General features: G+C 34.8%; 1 protein-coding gene across 5 annotated transcripts in view; it reads right to left on the bottom strand.

Annotated features, from left to right (window-relative positions):
- sl (small wing phospholipase C gamma 1) overlaps positions 1-23,468 on the bottom strand; it is a 133,524-nt gene that overhangs the window by 24,786 nt on the left and 85,270 nt on the right. For 2 of the 5 annotated variants that reach the window (XM_069818310.1, XM_069818311.1), the window contains exons 16-19: positions 11,532-11,609; positions 7,355-7,549; positions 3,998-4,219; positions 2,701-2,919 (exon numbers count right to left, since the gene is read on the bottom strand). In XM_069818310.1, the coding sequence (XP_069674411.1) occupies positions 2,701-2,919; positions 3,998-4,219; positions 7,355-7,549; positions 11,532-11,609 (714 nt within the window). The remainder of the gene's footprint in view (positions 1-2,700; positions 2,920-3,997; positions 4,220-7,354; positions 7,550-11,531; positions 11,610-23,468) is intronic. The other 3 variants (XM_069818312.1, XM_069818313.1, XM_069818314.1) reach the window with 3 other exon arrangements.

The following is a 23,468-nucleotide window of genomic DNA, read 5'->3' as shown; positions in this document are numbered from 1 at the left end:
GAATTTTTTCATTCAAAAGGTGCATGTGTTTTCAGCGAGGCTTGAACCCAAAATACTTGAATGTAGACGAAAGTAACTGAGGACATTATTATTATTATTATTATTATTATTATTATTATTATTATTAATGGATTTGAGGAAAGTGGGATTTGATACTAGGGACTGGATTAACTTTGCTCAGAATAGGGCCAATGGCAGGCTTATGTGAGAGTGGCAATGAACCTCCAGGTTCCTTAAAGGCCATTTGTAAGTAAGTAAGTAAGTAAGTATAGGTTATTCGTTATCTCGTGACCTACCTGAGCATCAGGGGAAGAAGAAAGTGGACTGAGAAGCTTCCCTCCCTCACTATGTTTTCACTTACCCTCACCATACAGTTTTTACTATGAACTATGGCACATGCAAGCATTTGGTTTCACAAGAAAATTAATGACACCTGCAAGTATTATTATTATTATTATTATTATTATTATTATTATTATTATTATTATTGTCTCAACACAAAATAAACGTAATCTCAACTTTCAAATAAATCATCTCTGAGATTGTTCACAGTTTGTTATAAACTGTAGGAAGGCTAACATTCTCAACCTATCCTTTGTCTATCTAGCAATTAAATACAGTCAAAACATTTTTTTCATACTATGAAAAGATGTTAAATGTTATGTTTTATTTAACGACGCTCGCAACTGCAGAGGTTATATCAGCGTCGCCGTATGTGCCGGAATTTTGTCCCGCAGGAGTTCTTTTACATGCCAGTAAATCTACCGACATGAGCCTGTCACATTTAAGCACACTTAAATGCCATCGACCTGGCCCGGGATCGAACCCGCAAACTATGAAAAGAAGATCATAGACAATGGATTCAGGTCAGACAAACAAAAAGAATGTTGTAACCGGTTAAAACTCAGCACTGAAGAACAGTGACGGGTAGAACTGTAGTAGACTCTCTTTTCTTTCTACAGTGTCTTGGGGCACCTTCTATTCCTTGCTTTTGGAAATGATCTGCCAGTTAACATCTTGTCCAGGGTTCACTTATTTGCAGATGACTGTATCGTATATAGGGAAATAAAAAGTCACGAGGATACTACTCTTCTTCAGAATGACCTCAATAGAATAAACGATTGGGCAATGGCCAACAAAATGAAAATAAATTCTCTAAAGAGCAAAGTCATTAGCTTTACAAGAAAAAGAAATAAAGTAATCGCATCGTATATGTTAGGGGGTGAAACCATTCCGGAAGTTAACAAATGTAAATACCTAGGAATAACATTTAGCAGTGATCTCAGCTGGGGGGAACACGTTACTGGCACAGCGGGAAAGGCATGGAGGGCGTTACACTTTGTGATGAAGGTACTAAGAAAAGGCTCTGATAAATCCAAAAAGATAGCATATAAATCACTAGTTCGTCCAGTAATGGAATATGGTGCTGCATGTTGGGATCCTTACAGATTAGAACACATTAAGACACTGGAAAAGATTAAAAAACGGACTCTCAAGTGTTGTAATAATTCACCATTAAAATGGGACACACTCACGGACTGGAGAACACGAATTCGATTATACGCAATGTTCAAAACATACAGAGGTGAGCCTGCCTGGAGAGAAATAAAAAAATAGGTTGCAGCCGCCAAATTACTCTTCAAGGAACGACCACTCATATAAATTGAGGGAAAGAAGACAGAGGACTGACACTGGAAAGTTTTCTTTTCTCAATCATACTATCAGACTGGAATGCTTTACCTGCAGACTTGCTAAAGGCTTTACCAATAACCAAAAATGTATTTAAAATTAGGCTTAAGGACTTTACTAATAGACGGTAGTATATTATACACACTACTTAAAGGGTGTAATTGATATCTTGTTATTTGAAGTGTTCTATCAGTGAGGAAGTGTGTTGTGTCAGTGAAGTGTGTAGTGTCAGTGAAATCTATTGTGTAAGTGAAGTCTGTTTGTGTCAGTGAAGTGGCTGTGCAAAGTATTTGAACAGTGAAATGGTGTTGAAGTGTTAGTGAAATCAGGATAGAATCAATGCAGTGAGTTGACAGCGAAATAAGTGTAGTGCCGAAAGGTACTTGTGCAGGTATAAACCTGTCACACTCGTGGGTCTTAGTTCGAACTTAGAGTTAAGATACAAATTAGATTTACTTTAAATGTTATTTCATGTGATCATGCTTCATTTAATTTAGGATGCTCCTTGTTGTTATTATTATTATTATTATTATTATTATTATTATTATTATTATTATTATTATTTATCATTATTATTAATTATTGTTTTTTTATTAGTTGTGTTTATTATTAATTGTCATTATTGAGTGTAATTAGTTACCACTGCCACCAGGTATATACCCATTTGCAGTGTGGATAAATACATACATGTATGGAGTGCTGTAAAAATTACAACTACGCAATGATTTTTAAAGTTTTGATGGCACCATTATGCATTTATTTCATAAATAAATTTGGTGTTACATATAAATGCTGTTAAACTTCACTGACTTCCATCTTAACATAATGTTGCAAAAAGTTTTCCTTTTTAAGTGATACACATACCACATCTAACAATATTACTTCAAATATGATAATTAGTTTTCAATAGTAACTAATAAGTTTTCCATGTTTCTGCACAATTGATACGGATAAAAAAAAAATATGATTTCGAGCTTTTATATTTAAACATAATATTGTTAGTGTATTTACCTGATGATATTTTAAGAAAAATTTGTTTTCTTGCTGACAAATGAGCTTCTCTGCTTTTGTCTCAGGGAATGATGACATTTCGTAGATGACAAAGCCATTTTTCCTTATCCTCTCTATGTTAAATGTAACTGCCTGGCAATACACTATTAGGTTAGACAACTCAGCTGCTATTCTCCACTGTTTCTCTAGATCCTTATGGTGTGTTTCCTGTAAACAGAACTAATACCTGCATTATTACACTACATTGCCATTCATGCATGCATCATAACTAAACAATTGCCCTTTCGTGTATGACAACATAGCAAATATAATATCGATAATAATAATAGTACATTATGAAACTAGTTTATAATGTTTAGAGACAGTCAAATTTCTTGTGTAAAAGACCCTCAACTTCTTGGGTGATGAGGGCAAAATTTCTTGAAGAAATTTATATAATTCTTGAGTGACATGAAAAATTCTTGGATGAGACAGGAGCTAATGTTTAATGTAATAATGTTATGTTTTTTAATGATTACAATGGATTCACAAACATAATGGTGAAAGGCCAGACAAAACAAACCACTTCTTTGATTCAAAACTATATGCAGACAGCAGTTCTAAGTTTGTCATTGTAAGATTGGTTATGTGATTTGTAAGTACACAAGAAAACTGAGGAAAAAAAAAGCGTTCACAGTCTACATTTGAACCTAGAGGACTTAAGAGGACTCTACTGGGAAGCAAGAAGGTTAATGGTGTGAGCCAATCCTTAACCATTGGATACCAACCAACCATATTTGAAGCTGGAACCCACAAAGCTTATAATGCTCCACTGAAAAATTCCTTGTGATCTTCTTTTAAGGCTTCCAGGGATTTTGCGACAGAAAGGCCACAAATTCTTTCTCACCGAATCCTTCAGTTCACAGTATGCATGAATTGCCACATCACAAGAAACTGCCTTTGAAGTTGGCACTTTAGTATAAAAAAAAAAGCCTGAGTTGCATCCATGCTCAACATGTTTTGCCTGTGAAACAGTTCTGATACCGGTTCGAGAAATTTTCAGGCTGGGTCTCCAAACATCAGATTTTCTAATTTGGCAAGCATGATACTTGCTTCATTCTTCATTACAGATATGTACAGCCTTCCTTTAGTGGACACTTTTTAACCCATCCAGCTGTTTGGTTATTACTATGTTGAATGTTGTATTAGTAGCAGTAATAAACCAACACCTGTTACATCACGTAATTTAACAGTGTGTGGTCTTTATACTCCTTACTTGATGTTGAAACAGAATTATTGGAAACAGGAGACCACTTACCCGGACACTGGCATTCTGTGCAATCTCCTTGATGCTGACCATCCACTCCAGAGCATGCTCACGGGATGGGACTGCCACTTCAAATGGGGTCAACATGCTGGGGTTCTGTATTTTTAGAATCCACTCCATGCCCGGACGTCCACCCACTGCCAGCTCCACAACTGCACCCATCATGTCCAGGCTGCCCTTCTGCAAACTACCCAGCAGCATTGCATCTGCTGTCTACAAACATAAGCACAGAAAAGTGAGAAACACAGAGAAGAAGAGAGGGAGGGAAAGAATGAATAAGTCGACAAAAGGATTGAAATAAAACAGAGGAATAAGTGGTCATACCAAAATAAATACAAGGAGCAAATTAAATAATCTCATGTTCATGTTTATGTGATGTGACAGACCAGAGGCAGCTCTAGAGGGTAATGACACATTGACATGAAAATAAAAACAGAATAGCTAAGAGCTACATATCATTGTTAAAAGAAGTAAAATAAACTTCTGAACAGTCTCCCTTCTCAACTCTGACGTAACAGACAGGCCTTGCTTAAATATGCTTGTGTGCACACCTTAACAAGGTTCTTGAGAAGAGGGAGTAAGCTTGTCTTTGCAGCTCGGTGGCATGATATTGCTTTCGAAAACGAAATGATCTGAAATAAACAAGTTCACAAGCTCACGTTAATGTGTATTAAAGCAAGTCCAGTTCCGTTATTTTGACTCTCAGTTCTTCTCACTGGCTGGTTGAAGCACAACATTGAAACACAAAATGAAATTTACTGTCTCTGAAAATAAAATGTACTGGTATCTCAATGATGCTACTGTGCTGTTAACTCTATGGATGATTCTACTGGCTGTGGACTTGCTAAATCCACCATAGTCTCCACAGCTTGGCTGATCGAAAAATGTGGCATAACACTAAAGAGTTGCCAGTAGTTGATTTATGGGTGAAACAGAGTTATTCCTGGGGAAAGAAAAAATTACGTTACTGTTTTGTTAAAAAAAGTTGTATGATATTATGTAGGCCTACTGTACATAGAAATTATTTTGTTACTTATTACCAACCATAACCTTAAACCATAACCTGAAATAATACAATTATCCAGATACTCCATTGTTGCCATTGTTGCTATACCTATTTCGATGTAAGTTATTTTCAATAAAATATTAATATAAGATATTGTACCTATTCGACGGGAATTCCAGTTGCTCCACTATCTGTTCCAATACGAAAAGAGTTGTTTCTTTAGACATTCTGAATCTTACGATGAAAGAGTACTTCGGTACATTAAAATAATATACAGAGCGATTCAGAAAGATGGAAACACTTTTAATTTGCTATATTTCCTGAACTATGTGTTGTATTTTAATTCTGTAAATTACATTTGATTGTACATATATGGAAGTTTAAAGATATTCCACATACCCGCCTCCGGCTGCACAGACAACATCTAGACGGTAGCTGAATTCGTCCCACACTCGTTGCAGAATGTCTTGCGTCACTGAGTTCACCGCAGCTGTGAGACGGTTTCTTAGCTCATTCAAATTCATGGGAAGAGGTGGTACGTAAACTGCATCTTTTACGTACCCCCACAAGAAAAAATCACAGACTGTCAGGTCGGGGGACCTCGGTGGCCAGAACTGAAGTGCCAAGTCTGCATTTCCCATGCGGCCTATCTATCGTTGAGGTAGAGATTCATTCAGAAAACGTCGAACATTCAGGTGCCAATGGGGCAGAGCTCAGTCCTGCTGGAAGATGTAATCTCCTTAATCTTCATTCATTTGAGGAACAAGCCAGTTTTGCAGCATTCTAAGGTACGTTACTCCAGTAACCGTATTTTCGTCAAAAAAGAAAGGTCCATAAACCTTTTTCAACGAAACGGCACAAAACACATTCAATTTAGGTATGTCCCGCTCATGTTCCAGTGTCACATGGGGATTTTGTAGCCCCATATCCGAATGTTATGCCGGTTGACTTTCCCATTTATGTGAAACGTAGCTTCATCACTAAAAATTACACGAGACAGAAACGAATCGTCTTCTTCCATGTTTCGGAGCATAGCATTACAAAATTCTACCTTATCGTTTGCGCGAAGAGCCTGTAGCAGTTGTAGGTGGTATGGTTTGTACACTAAACGGCGCCTCAGTACACGCCAGACAGTTGTTTGCGGTAGCCCAAGTTCCCTACTCGCTCTACGAGTTGATTTCATTGGGCTACGTTCAAATGTCGCTCGAATGCGGTCCACGTTCTCCTCCGATACACGCGGTCGACCTGGGCTTTTACCTTTATTCAAAGAGCCAGTTTCGTCGAATTGTTTATTCCAATGATAAATGCTCTTCCTCGTTGGAGGTGTAACATTAAACTTACGCCGAAATGCACGCTGCACAGCAGTCATAGACTCGCTTCTACTGAATTCACGAACGCAAAAAATCTTATGTTCCATAGTAGCCATCTCGATTACAACTGACGTGGTACTGTACAGTGCAGCGTATTCGAAACAGCTGATGGTACAGTGTGCTGGGGCGCTCTAGTGGTAGTATTCGAAACTTTACACTTTCCTCTTTCAAATATACTCGACAGAATTATAATACAACACATAGTTCAGGAAATATAGCAAATTAAAAGTGTTTCCAGCTTTCTGAATCGCCCTGTATATTCTGAATCTTGTTTTAAAGTCAACATCATCATACTCATCAAAATACGAGCGTCGCTGTCTTATCCATCGACGTTGAGGAATCGGATCTTTGTTTATATAATCTTCATCAGACGAAATTTCATAGACAATATTATTCATTTGAGTAACCATGATAATCGTCATTAATCTAGATTAATGCCGTAAACCAGCGAGATTTGAACAGTTAATATTTCATCTCGATTTTATCTTATTAATCTGGATTATATCATAAAAACACACTGGTGAAACGCAATAACAGGAAATCTCAGATTAAAAAACCACTAATCGAGTTTAAGAAAATAATCTCTGTTAGTGAAACCAGCCCTTAAAAATATAGTTTTTTCTGATACAATTTACAGACCAGTTAATTGAGGTCGAGGGACAAATAATAATCAGGTTTAGCTGTAGTTTAGTCATGTTCAAACGACAGAACTCGTAAGATGCTACAAAAAATATGGCATCAGTTTCACTGAAGAAAAGAAAGGAAGACCATGAAAGAAATGAGAATTGGCAGTAGTTAAATAGGGAAATCTGGAGACAAATAATCAGAAGTTATGTTTGTTTTTGTATCTTCTTATATAGGAACATAAAAGTACAAAGAATATCCTTCCTGACTGAAAAATCACCATTTCTTCCTAGTTTCAAGACTGTCCACAAGAACTTCACCAACTGCAACCATAAATCTCATACTTACATTGTCTTCACGGTTGTCCTGAGGTTCAACGACTTCAACATAGTTGGATGGAAACCAATGCTGCTTCTTGCCTCCATAGTCTCCTCGCCACCAGCCATCATCCTGCTTGCTCACATTACTGATGATGGCATGCTTACAGAATGACAGCTCATCATCACGACGAGCTTGGTAGTCGTACACAGCCTTCACTGTAAGCTGAGTAAACACATCATCATGTGACAATTAAGATCAATAGTGGATGTCCTGAGTAGTCATAAATACATGCATTTACACCTGTAAAACAATGTTACACAACTGATTCCAGATGTATAAGAATAGCAGCTTTGGTTCTTTTCAAGCTCCACTCAGAATATGACGCTGTATCTCTAAAATAAGTTAGCCTTATGTTAGTATGGTATGAATTACAGGTAGATGGAGGAACAAGCCCTTGTGCACTTAAAACACTATGGGAACTCTCGCCATCCAAATATGGATGTGAGTGAAAACTGCACAGATAGTTGTTGTGACTTTTCACAAAACTCGCGAGTTTCAACAGACTAAGATAAGTTTAGTGAACTACATTTACTTTATTTTGTCTGCTTGCTGACTATGATACATACGTTCTTTTGCTCAAAACTCTTGGGATGATGTTAACTTATAAGGGAACATTTTCTACCTATGAACTACGATTTCATTAAAAATTCTCACAATTTTTTTAAGTGAGTTGTATGTTAGTGTCTTCTGATGAATCATGTGGAAGTGAAGTTATGAAAAGAAGTGGTTGTAAAGTATATACGTTTTGAAGAATAACAAAAGTGATAAGACATTCAATTTAGTTTGGAAGCGTCTATAAGAATTATTATTATGTTTATGCCAGTGTAATTCGGGTATTTGAGAATACTTGCTTTTATTTTCACTATTTTAGCTCCTAAAAATGAGATCTATTCGGGTATTTGAGAATATTTGCTTTTATTTTCAATATTTTAGCTCCTAAAAATGAGATCTATTAATCCAGTTAATGTCATACACATTCTAAAGAATCTAGTCGATTCAAAATACAGTGAACTATAGGAAGACGGTATTGATGATCAGTCTTTCACTTATGAACTATTTGACCTGATTCAGGATAGATAACAATATAGAGGTGACTCATTAGATGTAGATAGTGTATCTGATAGTGAAAACTATGATGAACTTGTGAATCCTGAGGACACAGACACATCTCCATCAACAAGTGAGTATGAAATGGCATCTCCAGTTAAGGCACAGACAACCACTTTAACAGATGATATAATCAACAAATATCGACAAAGTAATGAGCACTTGGAAACACTGATCACAAAAGGAACTAACAAGTATATAATATTATCAACTGTAAACAAATTCAGATGTACCACTGGTTTTGTATATAAGGCAGTAGATTATTTTAAAAAGCGCCTAAACATATGTTGTCAACAATAAAAAAAGAAATGATGGATGTATTTAAAACTTGCTGTCAATGAAGTCTTCCGGTGCATGACTATAACTAAAACAGTGGGCATTGATGTTCGCAAAAAAAAAAAAATTATTATTCTCTTGGTGCCTCACAAACATTTATTTATCGACTTAAGAAAACTCATCATATCACCACATGTAAAATTACTCAATTTATTTTATTTCTCGTAAAGAAATTGAAAATGAATTCGAACTCATTGACAAAGTCAATGAATTCGTAAAAGATGTTAATAAAATCATTGATGAAAAACATTACAGTTTCGATAGTCTGTTGAACACAGACCAATCTCGTTTTGAATATGAAATGACAGGATACACACTCATCAAGGTGAAAAAAACACGCTTGCAGTAGTGCAGTTCACAGTATCCACAATACATTCATAAACTATCCAAATTCTTATGGCCTCTGCTGGTGTGTTAGGTTCGCGATTGTTAATAGGTTTTACACAGTCATATCGAATACATTGTGTCATACAAATTATATGCAACAATGCTGTTTCTGTCTGCCAAATGCAAATGAAGTACATTGTCACTTGTTCATTTGGGTACATTCTCTCTTCAAAACCACTGTCACATAATAAAGCAATTAATTGAGAAATTATACAATTTCCACATCAAAGAAGTCAGCTTCATCCAATTAAATTATAAACTGCAATTGAAATATAAATTAAGTTAAATCTCTGTGGGAACTAAGAAACAATTAGAATTAGATGAAAAATTACACTAAACCATCTGTGAGAGCTAAGAAACATTCATATGTTACTAGCCAAAGTTACCCAGAAACAAAGCATTTCCAAACCCATGTTAACTTAATGTAACATTTTTCATGCTTACTCTCTGTGTAATACAACTCTACGGTTTTGTCTAACACTTTTGAGCCATTATGTATAAATTCCTTAAATACAATTCAGACATATAGCATTCCAAATTCCTTTGGCACAAAACTAATTATCGTGAAAGCTCCAAATCTTGACAGAAAACTAAAATGATGTGTAATAAATGAGTAACAAACATAAAAATTATTTAATAATTCAAAATAAATCATATTATGCAATATGACTTTTTTCCTTCACTTCTAACAAATAGGATTTCCATTGTATGAACAGGTCAGAATTTGAATAAATTTCCAAAATGAAATCTTGAAATATCTGACAGAACAACATACAAAAGAATATTGCTGACAAAAGTGCTATACCTCCAAAGTTCTGAGAACCAATATTTTTAGGAATACAATAAAATTCTTCTGTGTTAAATTTGTTTGACATATGAACAAAAATATGATTCATAAAATTATGTGAAATGATTTTGAGATAATTTTATGAATCATATTTTTGATCATATGCCAAGCAAATTTAATACAGAACAGTTTTATTGATTCATGAAAATTTTGGTTCTCAGGACTTAACGAGGTTTTGCACTTTTGCCAACGATATACAATCAGGGAGAGAGAGAAAAAAAAAGAGTACATAAAAAATTAAGTAAAAGCTTACAAATCTCGAAAACATTTCAGAGATGAAGGTAAATTGAAGAGATAAAACTTCATCAACACACTTCCCTATAAAGTGAGGGTAAAATCGTCTTACAAACACCACACAGTCTGTGCTGCTTATTGACACTCCATTAATTACAACATTTCATTATTTTCTTTCAAAAAGCAATGCAGTGTTTATCGAAAATATTTTCTAATTATACATTTATGCAGTAACCATCAAATGTTAATTTCATGGAACTTTACAACCAACAAATTTAGAAGAGATTGCCAGAAGGTACTATTAACTATTTAACACCCATTCATGGGAATTTTCATGCAACAAGTTAGATAGTGCTGAAAAGTGCACAAGAACAACTACAGGAGCTTCAAATCTTATCCGCAAGTTGTGTGTTGGTAGTGCATCATGAATATCTGTTTTGATATCTAACTCTCAAACAGTAAACTTCGCTCATTTATACCTACTAATTTGTATAAATCTTATGTCATGGAATTGTTTCAAATGTATGGTATATAAGAACATTGTCCAAATTGATTTCGAATAAATTACACTTCTGTAAAATTCCTGTGTTAGGGTTTTCAGTATGAATTATTATTTTAATAGAACATTTCGTAAGGTTACTTCTAAAATAAATTTTATCTTTAACACCAAATAAGAAAAAAATATGTTTGACAGTAAAGAAAGAAAAGACTGTATACACTAACACAATACAAAAAGATAGCCATTTGCTATTAATACAGATACCAAAAATGTTCAGAAGAAGTGAGGCTTGTGACTTTTTTCATTCAGGAATTCACGACATTTTGCAGGTTGGCTCTGCCTGTATCTTCAAGAAAACAAAAAAGGGTGAAGAGCAAGAAGAGTATCTTATTTGGCTACTCAGGGTCATTACCAACAGCTGGATCAGTCAAGTGAATTTTGTGACGAGTTCTTTTCCCTCCACTTCTACTTCAGTTGAAGACCAAGGAAGAAACAAGAGTCAAAATGTCATGAATTTTTAACTTCATCAGCAATGGAAGGAGTCCAAGCCTCACCTCCTTTCAATAATCAACCATTGCTTTCTCTCTCATTCACAACAATACTAAAAACTATTTCCCAATTAAATTTCGAATAGATCTCTTATATAATTTGTGTAATGAGATAATAACTAAAAGGTCTGAAAATCTTCGAGCCTTGCTAAATGTCATATGTGCAGCAGAATAAGTATAGCGTACCTTCAAACGCTGCTTTGCTTTCCAAGTCTGCCATGCCTCTTCAGAATTTTGGAGTTCCAACTCACTCAAGACGTCGGTCTAGCCGAGACAAAAACAATCTAGAAATTCTATCGGTAACACACCATTGCCATCCATTTTGTTGTTAATAGCAGTCAACATTTTCTAAGACATATATCTACTCAAAAGGAGTCTTCTACAGACTATATCCATAGCTGCCTGTGTCTGAAAAACAGGTTTCAATAGATGAATCAATTGAATCAATGTTAATCTTCAGGGATCCTACCCATTTGGATTGGGTAATAAAATTACTAAATTGGAACAGCCATAATGCAAAGATACACTTATCCTCCTTGCCTGATTATGGACGTCAATCCAACTGCTTAAAGTTTCATGTTTTCCACAAGTAGGCCTATTTACAACAAAGGATATCGTCTATAGAAACCCTTTTCAATGACGAGCCATCATATATCTTTCTTCTGCTAAAACACAAATTTCTAGTAATGAAGATAAAATTCAAGTGACCTCATGTCAATTAATAATCTTTGTGTTTGAAAGGTCAGAAAAGAATTGATCCAACAAAAGTTAATTTACTAAAATGTTTCTAATTAAATAATACACAATTATTATAATTAAACAAATGAAAATTTCAAAAACTGAACATTGTAAATTCGTTAAGTAATCTTATTATAACTTACTAGGTAGAAACTCTTTGCAGCCTTAATGCAAGGAAAAGTTGTTCCAAATGTATAGAATTTCCTCTAATTTCAATATGAGAAATTTATTTATAATACACAATCATACTTTACCATTACATTCTTCCACTAATATAATTATAAAAAACGTATTCCCTAAATTGATCTAGAAACATGTATCTATGGGCATATAAGTTAACGAAAGAAATTACACAATGATTTTCGTAACACTAAAAATTACTCGTAACATTCATACTATAAAGAGTATTTTCAATTACAATAATTAGGTGAAGCCACTTCACTATCAGTTTGTAACATACAGGTAGTCTCTCCTATCTTATTTTTTCAGCTTTCCTTTCATCCTGGTTTTCCATCATCCTTTCTTACCCCTATACCTGCATTCCTTGTACTACATCCAAGCAACATAACAAGTCACTATGCGAGAGAGAATTGTATGAGGGCTATTCATAAAGTAACTTCCATTTTCATATAGCGTGCGTAACAACAGAGACAGTAGTGCCGCTCTTGCGGTGGAGTGTACCTTGAAGCAGTACGCATCGAGCAGCAGTAGAGTCAAGGTCGTGTCTTTGTTCCTTTCTGAGCCACGTGCTGTCAGAATGTGTGCTGCAATCGCCAGACCCGCCAGGTGTGAGGTACGTTCTGTAATAAGATTTCTTGTGGCCAAAAACTGTCAAACTAGTGAAATCCATCGCCAACTTTGTTAAGTTTATGGGCCAGACGTAATGAGTGAAGGTGGTGTAAGACAATGGTGTAAGACAATGGTGCCATATGTTCAAAAGTGGGCGAACCAATGTCCATGATGAAGAGAGACCGAGTATCGTGAATGCAGATCTGATTAATTTGGTTGACGAAAGGGTTAGAGCAAACCACAGGTTCACGATGTCAGAGCTTAGTGAGGATTTTCCACAGATTAGTCATACTCTTCCGTACAAAGTGATTACCAAAGATTTGGGCTACCGGAAACTTTCTGCGATGGGTGCCTAAACTCCTTTCTGAGGAACAAAAGGCTCAGTGGATGGAAGCAGCACTGTCCTTTCTTGAGCATTACGAAAGAGAAGGTGATGCTTTTCTCGAGATTGTGACAGGAGGAGACTTGGGTGCAGTATGCGAATGGAGAAACAAAGCTTCAATCAATGCAGTGGGGCCATACTCACTCTCTGAAAAAATCCACAAAGTGTCGTCAAACACGTCCCACGAGGAAACTCATGGCAATGTCTTCTGGGACAAAAAAGAAATTTTGCTAGTGGAGTTCTTGGAGAGGAATGCTACAATTAACGCTGAGTGTTACTGTAACACACTAACAAACTTGAAAAGGGCCATTCAAAACAAACGTCGTGGCATATTGATTTTCCTGCATTACAACACCTGGCCGCATACAGCACGTCATACTGCGACCAAACTGCAAGAGTTCAACTTGGAGTATTGGATCACCCTCCCTATAGCCCAGATTTGGCGCCTAACGATTACCATCTCTTCATGCACATGAATATGTGGCTTGGCTCGAAGCACTTTGACGATGATGAAGAGTTAAAAACCAGCGTCGTAGGTTGGCTTCAGTCCCAGGCAGCCGAATTCTACGATTGCGGAATTTCAAAGCTCGTCAAGTGCTATGACAAGTGTCTCAATGTGACTGGAAACTATGTGGAAAAATAAACTAGAGTGTATACTTTCAAACGTATTGTAACCCAATTCTGTAACGTCATTCACAGGTTTGTAAAAAATAAACGGAAGTTATTTTATGAATAGCCCTCGTAGATTTTTGAAAGGTACCAGGAGTGACTTTTGCTGTTCTGGACTTCTCAGTATCTATGAATCGAAACTATGGATAAGTGGTTCGCAAAACTCCTTTGGCTATCCTAGAATACTGTCATGTCACTTGCCCATTGACTTTGAGTTATGTTGTACTACTACGTTCTACATACAGACATAGTTTTTGTAATTTGTTATTTGTGGTTAAATTGTAATGTCTATCATTATTCTAGATTATACTGTTTTTAATAAAACTGTTTGTTACAGTAGCCTGTATTTGTTACTGGAACTACATCGGGATAGACTGAGAAGATATGACGACCAGAGGACTACTAGATTGTCAATGTTGCTTTAAGAGCCGAAAGATGGCATCAGTCATTATACAGAGTAAGGCAGAAGTCAAACTGTTGCAGTATATGTTCAATACGAGAACCATCTGTTTGAAGGCATGCTTCAATTCAATGCTCCCAGTTGTGTAAAACTTGTATTAGTGTGGTGAAAGTAATTTGTGACATGGTGTTTGATGACATGTCATATGAAAGGTCCATGCTGTTAATTTTCTCACTGTACATGATGGCATTTAAGAGTCCCCTTACTTACTTATGGCTTTTAAGGAACCCGCAAGTTCATTGCCACCGTCACATAGGCCTGCCATCAGTCCCTATCCTGTGCAAGATTAATCCAGTCTATATCATCATATCCCACCTCCCTCAAATCCATTTTAATATTATTCTCCCATCTACGTCTCGACCTCCCCAAAGGTCTTTTTTCCCTCCGGCCTCCCAACTAACACTCTATATGCATTTCTAGATTCGCCCATACATGGTACATGCCTTGCCCATCTCAAACGTCTGGATTTAATGTTCCTAATTATGTCAGATGAAGAATACAATGCATGCAGTTCTGCACTGTGTAACTTTCTTCATTCTCCTGTAACTTCATCCCTCTTAGCCCCAAATATTTTCCTAAAAACCTTATTCTCAAACACCCTTAATCTCTGTTTCTCTCTCAACGTGAGAGTCCAAGTTTCACAACCATACAGAACAACCAGTAATATAACTGTTTTACAAATTCTAACTTTCAGATTTTTTGACACCAGACTAGATGATGAAAGCTTCTCAACTGAATAATAATAGACATTTCCCATATTTATTCTGCGTTTAATTTCCTGAATATGGATTTGAGGGAGGTGGGATATGATGGCAAAGACTGAATTAATCTTGCTCAGGATAGGGACCAATGGCAGGCTTATGTGAGGGTGGCAATGAACCTCCGGGTTCGTTAAAAGCCAGTAAGTAAGTAAGTGTCATTTATATTTGTTGCTCCAAGATACTGTATTTGAATTTTTCCACCTCTTAGAAGGATAAATTTCCAATTTTTACATTTCCATTTCATACAATATTATTTAAGTGTCCACACAAGTAAAAATTCAGGGTGTTAGGTCTGGTGACTGTGGTATTCATTCAAAAGGATCTTCGATCTATCCACCTTCCTGGAATGAATATGGTGACTGTAATGGGATGAGGCACTATCTTGTTGAAATACGTCGGGAAAGTTCGCTTGTTTATTCAGGACCCCTGAGAAAACTCAAACATTTCAGCAGTGAGGTCAAACCAATTACTTTCCTGCCCCTGCATTTTAGACTTTGGATGGATCCATCCAATTGGGGTTGATATATCACTCCAATAACGCCAATTTTGCGTAGTGGTAGTGGTGGGTGGTGGATGGTGAGTGGTGGTAATGAATAAAACAACTAGTTGAAGATTGATATAATGACAACATGGGAGACAGGCATAGCTCGAGAATATTTGATATCATCCTCACTTACCAAAGGCACAACTTGAGCTTAACAGCATTAGAACGTGAAAGTCTGACATAAAATTGGTTCACTTTCCATATAACAAGGAGTACAATCACATATATAATTTCAATATTTCTTTAAAAAATCTATATCTGCTTGAAACAGGACTTCTTTGATATCACAGATACTTCCTGCAACTATTTGTGAAATTTCATTTTCAATTTTCCATTATAATATTTAACAGAGAAACTGTTGCTGTATTAACTAAACACCTGTTAAAGAAGCTGAAGGAGTTCTACAAATAATTCCTGTAAAAATGGGTTTTCATTTATTTGGATCTCTATCAATATCTTCCCCTAAAGTGGCTCCTATCACAAAGTCTACCTTATTTTGTGTGTAGTAAATGAACTCTGAAGAATCTCTGTGCATATGCAAAGAGAATCAGACTGTTGAACATTTGATTTTTCACTGTCCAGTGTTCGAAAGGAAAAGACACTTTTTAAGATATCATATCTCGGACTGCAATTTAAATTACTGCACACCCCTTTACCATTTTCTTAGAAAAAAATGTTGTTACAAACAATTCACAGAGTTTATACACCACATCCACGCAAGACTGTAGCTATTAATTGTATGTAAATTAATGATGATATAAAATCCTAATGCACTATGTAAAACAAGGTGTCTATCTTTGGGACATAATAATAGTAATAACAACAATAACTATGTTTGTATTATAGATTTTACTATTGTTCAGTATTTGATGACAGGTATATAGTTTGTAACCATAAGTAATTTTGTTTTTATTTTTTTTTTTTACTATCGCAAACCAACTATATAATAGGTGTTTTATTTGTAACTAAGCCAATTCTGTGCATTATCTCATTACTATTGCCTAAAATTATGTATAAAATCACAAATTAATGTAATAATCTTGCAATTTCTCTACACCTTCGATTATAATTTCTAATTTTATTTCATTTTGTTTTAACTGAAAGTAATTATTGCATAACGTATGTAGTATTGTTTACTGTCTCTTAATTAGTGTATTTATATTGTAACTATGATTCAGACCTACTATTAATTCTTTAAAATTGTGTATTATCACTACATAATGTATTTCACATGTAACAAACTACAACCCTAATATACCAAAGGTAAAATAGGGTTTCAATATTTGGATAACAATAATAATAAATTAACTTTTTAATAACAACGCAATTTCACAAATGACAAACAATATTTTAGGTCGCATCATGCAAAGCTACAACATCGTCATAATCACAAATGAGTACCTCTAGGAAGTATACATAAACTCACGCAGCAGCAGGACGAGTGGGTCCCATAGCTCTCCTGAAAGTGACGGGGGAAGGGGAAATTACATCCTCAACTGAGGTACACTGATGAAAGTGATGAGAAGATAATGAAACAATGTTTCAGTACAAGACAATGACAATAGCAGTGTAATACATATCAGAAGTATATACAGTACCTCAACAGAATATAGGCAAAACGAACGGAAGTGACAGAAATCAGATTAAGTATATCCCTTTCAGGCTATTATCTGCCAAACACGAGCAAAATGATGAAATTAGAAGTCAACTAAAAACAGGAGACACTATGATCACATTGATAATTTACTAGAACTGAATCATACATGTTACAAGACTGGCCAACAGCAGAATACGACATCAGGAAAATTACTATACAGATCAGAGGGTAAAAGGGCAATGAAACAACCATTTTTCAAGATAGGGATATCAGCTCTGGAGAATTTTGAAATACTGAACAGGATTTAAAAGTTTAATCTGTGTGGTGGTGTTTGTGGTGGTTGCAGCCGATAGTGACAATTATAAAAGAGGAAGGGAAGGAAGAAAAAGAGAAGATGATGGTGCTGGTGATTAAGATGATTATTCTCCAAAGGAACTAAACATGTAAGGAAATCATATAAATGTTTGCTGTTTTATTGTTAGGTCTCACTACAAAGTATCCTTTCTAACTAAGCTACAATTTTAATTTTCTCATCAGCAGTTTACATATAGGTACCATATTTAAGAATAATTTAATATACATGCAGGGTGTAGGAGGAAGATAAAGTACTACAGGACAATGTAGTTTGAGATAATCTACATCGATTTAACCTGATATATCTATGTCCGAAATATAATAGTTGGGGAGATATTGATGGGCAAACTTTAAATCGACAGAGTTATGCTACAGTCTAGTATATACAGTCACGAAGCTCAATATGTAGGAATAGGCCTATGCATCCATAGATAGTTGCTAACCACTAGGATCGCTACTATCGCCTCATCACAGACAATGCGAAATAGTACCAGCACAGTCTATTGTTCCTAGTTCCCTCACAACTCAAGCTTCGTGACTATATACTAGACTGTAGTTACGCAACAATAGACGAACCGACAATTTGAAAAAATAGATATTTACACAAATCTGTTGTTGGCTGAATTATTTAACTTGGAAAAAATCAGGAATGTGATATCTGCATTTTGCTGCTATTTATAAGCAAAATTCGTTTATTGCATAAAATTCATTTATTTATTTTACTTTGGAATATTAAATCAACTGCTGGTCTGTTATTAAAAATCGGTTAGCCTTTTCTTAGTACTATTTGTGCTAGTTCTTGTAATAGTATGATTGTTACAATATTTCTTGCATAGAATGTTTAATAAAAACCAGATTTATTTCAATAGTCAGTATCTCGAAAACAGGTTTTTGGCGGTTGATCTGTTATTATGTAACTCCGTCCAAATAGAGAAAGGCATTATACACATATTTCTACGTGATGCATTACTGGTGCATGTATCTTGCTGTTCTAATAAATTAATTTCACATTAAATATAAACTCAGTAATAAAATAAAATAATTAAACAAGACAAATTACTGAGGTTACACTTCCTATGAAGACCATGAATCGCATCACAGCTACAGGAGAAATATAATGTATTTAGGTATTCTTTTTATGTTTATGTGACTGCTGACCTTCACCCTAGCACTCAGGATAGGGTGACCAGATTCACTTTGACAAAAAAGAGAATACAGAGCTTCAAAAAGGACACAATATTATGGACTGGTACTTCGATTTATTTATTTTTTACTTGGTTATTTAACGACGCTGTATCAACTATTATGTTATTTAGCATCGATGGGATTGGTGATAGGGAGATATCTGGCGAGATGAGGTCAAGAATTCGCCATAGATCAGTGGCGTATACTGGTTAAAGGGTTTGGGCTACCGCTGACCCTATTATTACACAAAATATATCTAACAATTACTTTAATTTTAATTACTATGGTAAAACTAATAATACAAAATTATTATATTATGTTATATTATAAACTTTTTCTTTTGTAATTTCCTTGGGCTACCACCGGTAGCCCCGGTAGCCCGCAAAATACGCCCTGCCATAGATTACCTGATATTTGCCTTATGGTTGGAGAAAACCATGGAAAAAATTCAACCAGATAATCAACTCAAGCGAAGATCGAACCCACACCCAAGCGCAGCTCTGAATCGGCAAGCAAGGACGTTAGTGCCAATGGCTACTTAGATTTAGGCTTAGGCCTATATTATACTTTAAATTACGTCAATATCTATTTCATTACAATCTATTTACAGTACAGATTTAGGATTATATCATACTTAAAAGTATGTTGATATCTATTTTATTACAAAATAATTATGTAAAACTTAATAATAATGATTCTACAGTTAGCTACATATGAAAGTCAAGGGCACTATAATTATTAATGAGGACAGAAAGAGTATATTCTGTCGATGCTGCTTACAGGCAAATTACCTTTAAAAAGGCATCAAATCAGATAACTTCAAAATATCAGACATATAAGTTACGAAATGGAGGACATTACTGATTTTTTAAAAATCCGCCCGGACCCCAAGCCTAAAAAGGAGGACATGTCCGGACAAAAGAGGACGTCTGGTCACCCTAACTCAGGAAGCATCTGCGATAAGGATAGGGCTGTTTTTTTTTCCTTTTTATCAGATGGATAAACATAAAAAGAAAATACAGTAAACGCATAGAATGCTTACAAATTCTATTATTACAATCTACATGAAAGCACAAGAGTATTGCAATTCCGTTCAGTTCATTGCTTTCCATGTTATACTCGTAATTTTACTCTTCGCCTCATTAAATGTCACTATTCTTATCTTCCCTACACTGCTCCTCACGAAAAGGTCTCATCTAAAAGTAAGACTGCAAAGAGTTTTAAAATCTGGATAATAATATTACTTAAACATGGGTGAATTACATAAGTTAAGTATCTGTTATTAGTTTAAAAAAAAAAAACACTTAAACATGTAAGTAAACTATATACAGTGTTACATTAGCTTCAAAGCAACACATTAGCATGGTATTCTGAAGGGAATGACTTGTAATGTAAATGGATACAAGATCTGCCGAAGCAGCAGAATAAATTAAGTAAAATATGTACAAAGCATTCTAAAATTTATATTAAACAATGCTCTTTTCCTACACAGAATAACTTATAATGTTGACATCAATTACACTAATCATTGTACAACATCACAAATTATTTCATTTCACGACTCAGATTCTACTTCTAAATGGACTAGCACTACACAGTTCCCCAAAACAAGTTGTTCTCCATAATAACTTTAACATCCAAAAAAAAGTATTTTTTTTTTTACGCTGCAGATAGATACTAAGATTATGCAAGATAGTTCTTTGAATTATAGAGATTCTGCAGAATCGGTATTATTATTATTATTATTATTATTATTATTATTATTATTATTATTATTATAATAATATGATAGAGCAATGATGAACGAGAATACCGGAGATAACTGGAATACTCATAGGAAGCTTGCCCACAGTTTCTCTGTCGATCGAACTTCAGTCCCTTTCTGAGAAGATGTCAGCTGATGTGTGTGTATTACAATTAGGGAACAATTAATCAGTAAAATAGAAGAAATGGAATTTTAAATGAAATTTATGTATCTATGAAGTGATATCCTCTGTAATGATATTTAAGAAAAAAGCAAAACTTATTTGGCGAAATAGAAGCTGGTAATTTATTCCCTTCCTTCGCAAATAGAAAGCATATGCTGGTAATAATAAGCATTAGCATGAAGGTCAGTAGATGCACACTGCAATAAGAAAAATTAATAAAATATAATTATATATCATATTTCCAGTGCACAAAAGAAATTGAGCATAATTACAGCCGAAGTTAAGCACTTTTTTTAACATTTAAGCAACTCTACTCGACTGCAATATTTCTAAATATAACAATGAAGTACATTTGAACTCCACATGGAAGACCATTAGGCAACCCAAAATTAAGATATCTTGACAATCTGAAATATGGGAGGTCTGGAGTATCTAGGTATTTGATTTCAATTCTAGACGAAAAATGTTGTACTACATTATTAAATTGGCGAGAAAATATAATGTCAAGTGCTAAAATAATAATGACAATAAATGTAGCTATTCTTATTTTAACAACTCCTTCAAATATAGAGAATGCTGATGTTTTTGAAAACCATGCTAGCAGTGTGCCACGAGTCACCCACGATTTTCTCGCCTCATGTCATAATAATGTCTGTGTATAAGAACCTTATGTTTTTTGCTAAGATAGAGGACTGCATTGAATAATTATAGGCCATAGTTGGAAGAAAAACATTTCATATGGAGATGTTTTTGAAGTATGCTTATAAGTTAAAGTACGCAATTTTCATACATCATTTTCTTATTAATGTTGTCCTAACTAAAATTGTAGTATTTATGTTAGAATCCAGTATTATTTATGACCTAAAACGGAAAATTATGGATTTTTTTAGTGGCATACACTTGGACATAACTACAATATTTTATGTAGATTTATTTCAATACAGACACAAGTGCAAAAAAATTGCCGAAATAATATTGTATTTCACTAATGTGTATTACTAATCATAAATAACACTTTTCAATATGTCTAGCTTGAAAAAAGAAAAATAATATATCTAAAATTGAATTTAATAGACCTTTTAAAACTTTAACTGCAAAAATCTTAGAAGTACAATTTTTACACTTGTGGCCCTCTTCTTTCCAAGGTGCGATATAAAAATATATAAAACATAGCAAGCATATTAATTCAATTTACAATTTGAGTAGAAGGTACAGATCAGGAGACGGCATGTGAGCTTCAGTAGAGATGAAAGGATGGACAATCATATAGAGTCTGTTTCAGGAAGGTTAAATTTACACGAATCTACCAGCCCAGAAGTTCAGCTCAGACTAAATTTTATCTTCCTCCTCCACACCCACTAGTGATATAGTCACATGACAGGTCTTGCCTCCTCTACTGTACGAGTATGGAGAAATTTTGTTAATTCTGTTCTGAACCTTTTCTCTTTGACCTTCAAAGCTTTAAGAAAATTAGGCAGTGCGCTGAAGACTATACATGAATAGTCAACTCCTTTTCTGTAACAGCTGATACTAACAGAAGGTAGATGGAGATGTGATTTGTGTCTTGTATTAGAATTATGAATGTACTAAATATATCTTGGTTTTTAATATAAAACATCATGACGGACAGAATGTACTCACAAGGTAAGGTCAATGTTTCTAAATTATGGAAAATCTTTTTACATGGTTTCCTTTTATGCATACCTGTCATTATCCTCATAGCTCTCTTTTGTACAACAAAAATTTGTTTAGCTTCTAGAAAGTTGCCCATATTTTAATACAGAAAGAAAGTATACAAAGTATGACATTTGAACCCTTTTGAGTCCCATGTCGGTTGACATCCGCCACTGCAATATCCGCGTTGCAGTCCCATGGCGGGCAATATCCGACACATTTCTCGCGCAAAGTGACTGTGATATTTAAATCTGTGTCCCATGTCGGCTGACATCTGCCAATGCAATATCCATGTTGCAGTCCCACAGCGGGCAGCATCCGACACATTTCTCACGCAGACTGACTGCGGTATTTAAATATCCGACCGCAAAGGGTTAAGAATGTTTATATCGCCAACCGAAAATAAGGATCTTGATGCGTAACAGGCAGAGTTCAATTTAAGAGTAATACATTCCATATGTGTCTTCCAGTTCAAATAATTACCCAATTCCCAACAAAGAAATGTTGTGCTTATAGATTCCTTGAAATCAGCTGAACTTGATCTAATATTGTAGAAAAACATCACTATTTTGTGCACTAAATTTGATTACATTCATACACTGGTCTTATCCACATTAAGTGCTACTTTATTTGCATTAAAACATTTAGTCATTAGAGTTAATATTGTATTACAAGTGTTTATAAAGTGATCGCATTTTTCACTTGAGATAATCACACTTGTATCATCTTATACATAAAATTACCTGAGATAAATTATTAACACAAACTAGAAACAATAATCTAAAATAGATTTCCGTACAACTCCATGTTTAATTTTAATTCCTCATTTATGGAGCAGTAACTATTTGACTATTTGGTGTATTTATTTCCAATTTTTGTTTTGTATTGGTTAAGTAAGATGCAAACCAACCAAAGGTCCCATCATTAATACCCTAAAAACTTCAATTTGTTTGTCACTATATTATGATCTACACAGTCAAATGCTTTAGTTAAATTACGAAATATCCCTCCATCATGTAAATTCGAATTTAAAGAATTCAGT

This window comes from Periplaneta americana, chromosome 2 (assembly GCF_040183065.1).
Source record: "Periplaneta americana isolate PAMFEO1 chromosome 2, P.americana_PAMFEO1_priV1, whole genome shotgun sequence".
In the NCBI taxonomy this organism is placed as follows: Eukaryota; Metazoa; Arthropoda; class Insecta; order Blattodea; family Blattidae; genus Periplaneta; species Periplaneta americana.
This window is presented reverse-complemented; position numbering and strand designations above follow the sequence as displayed.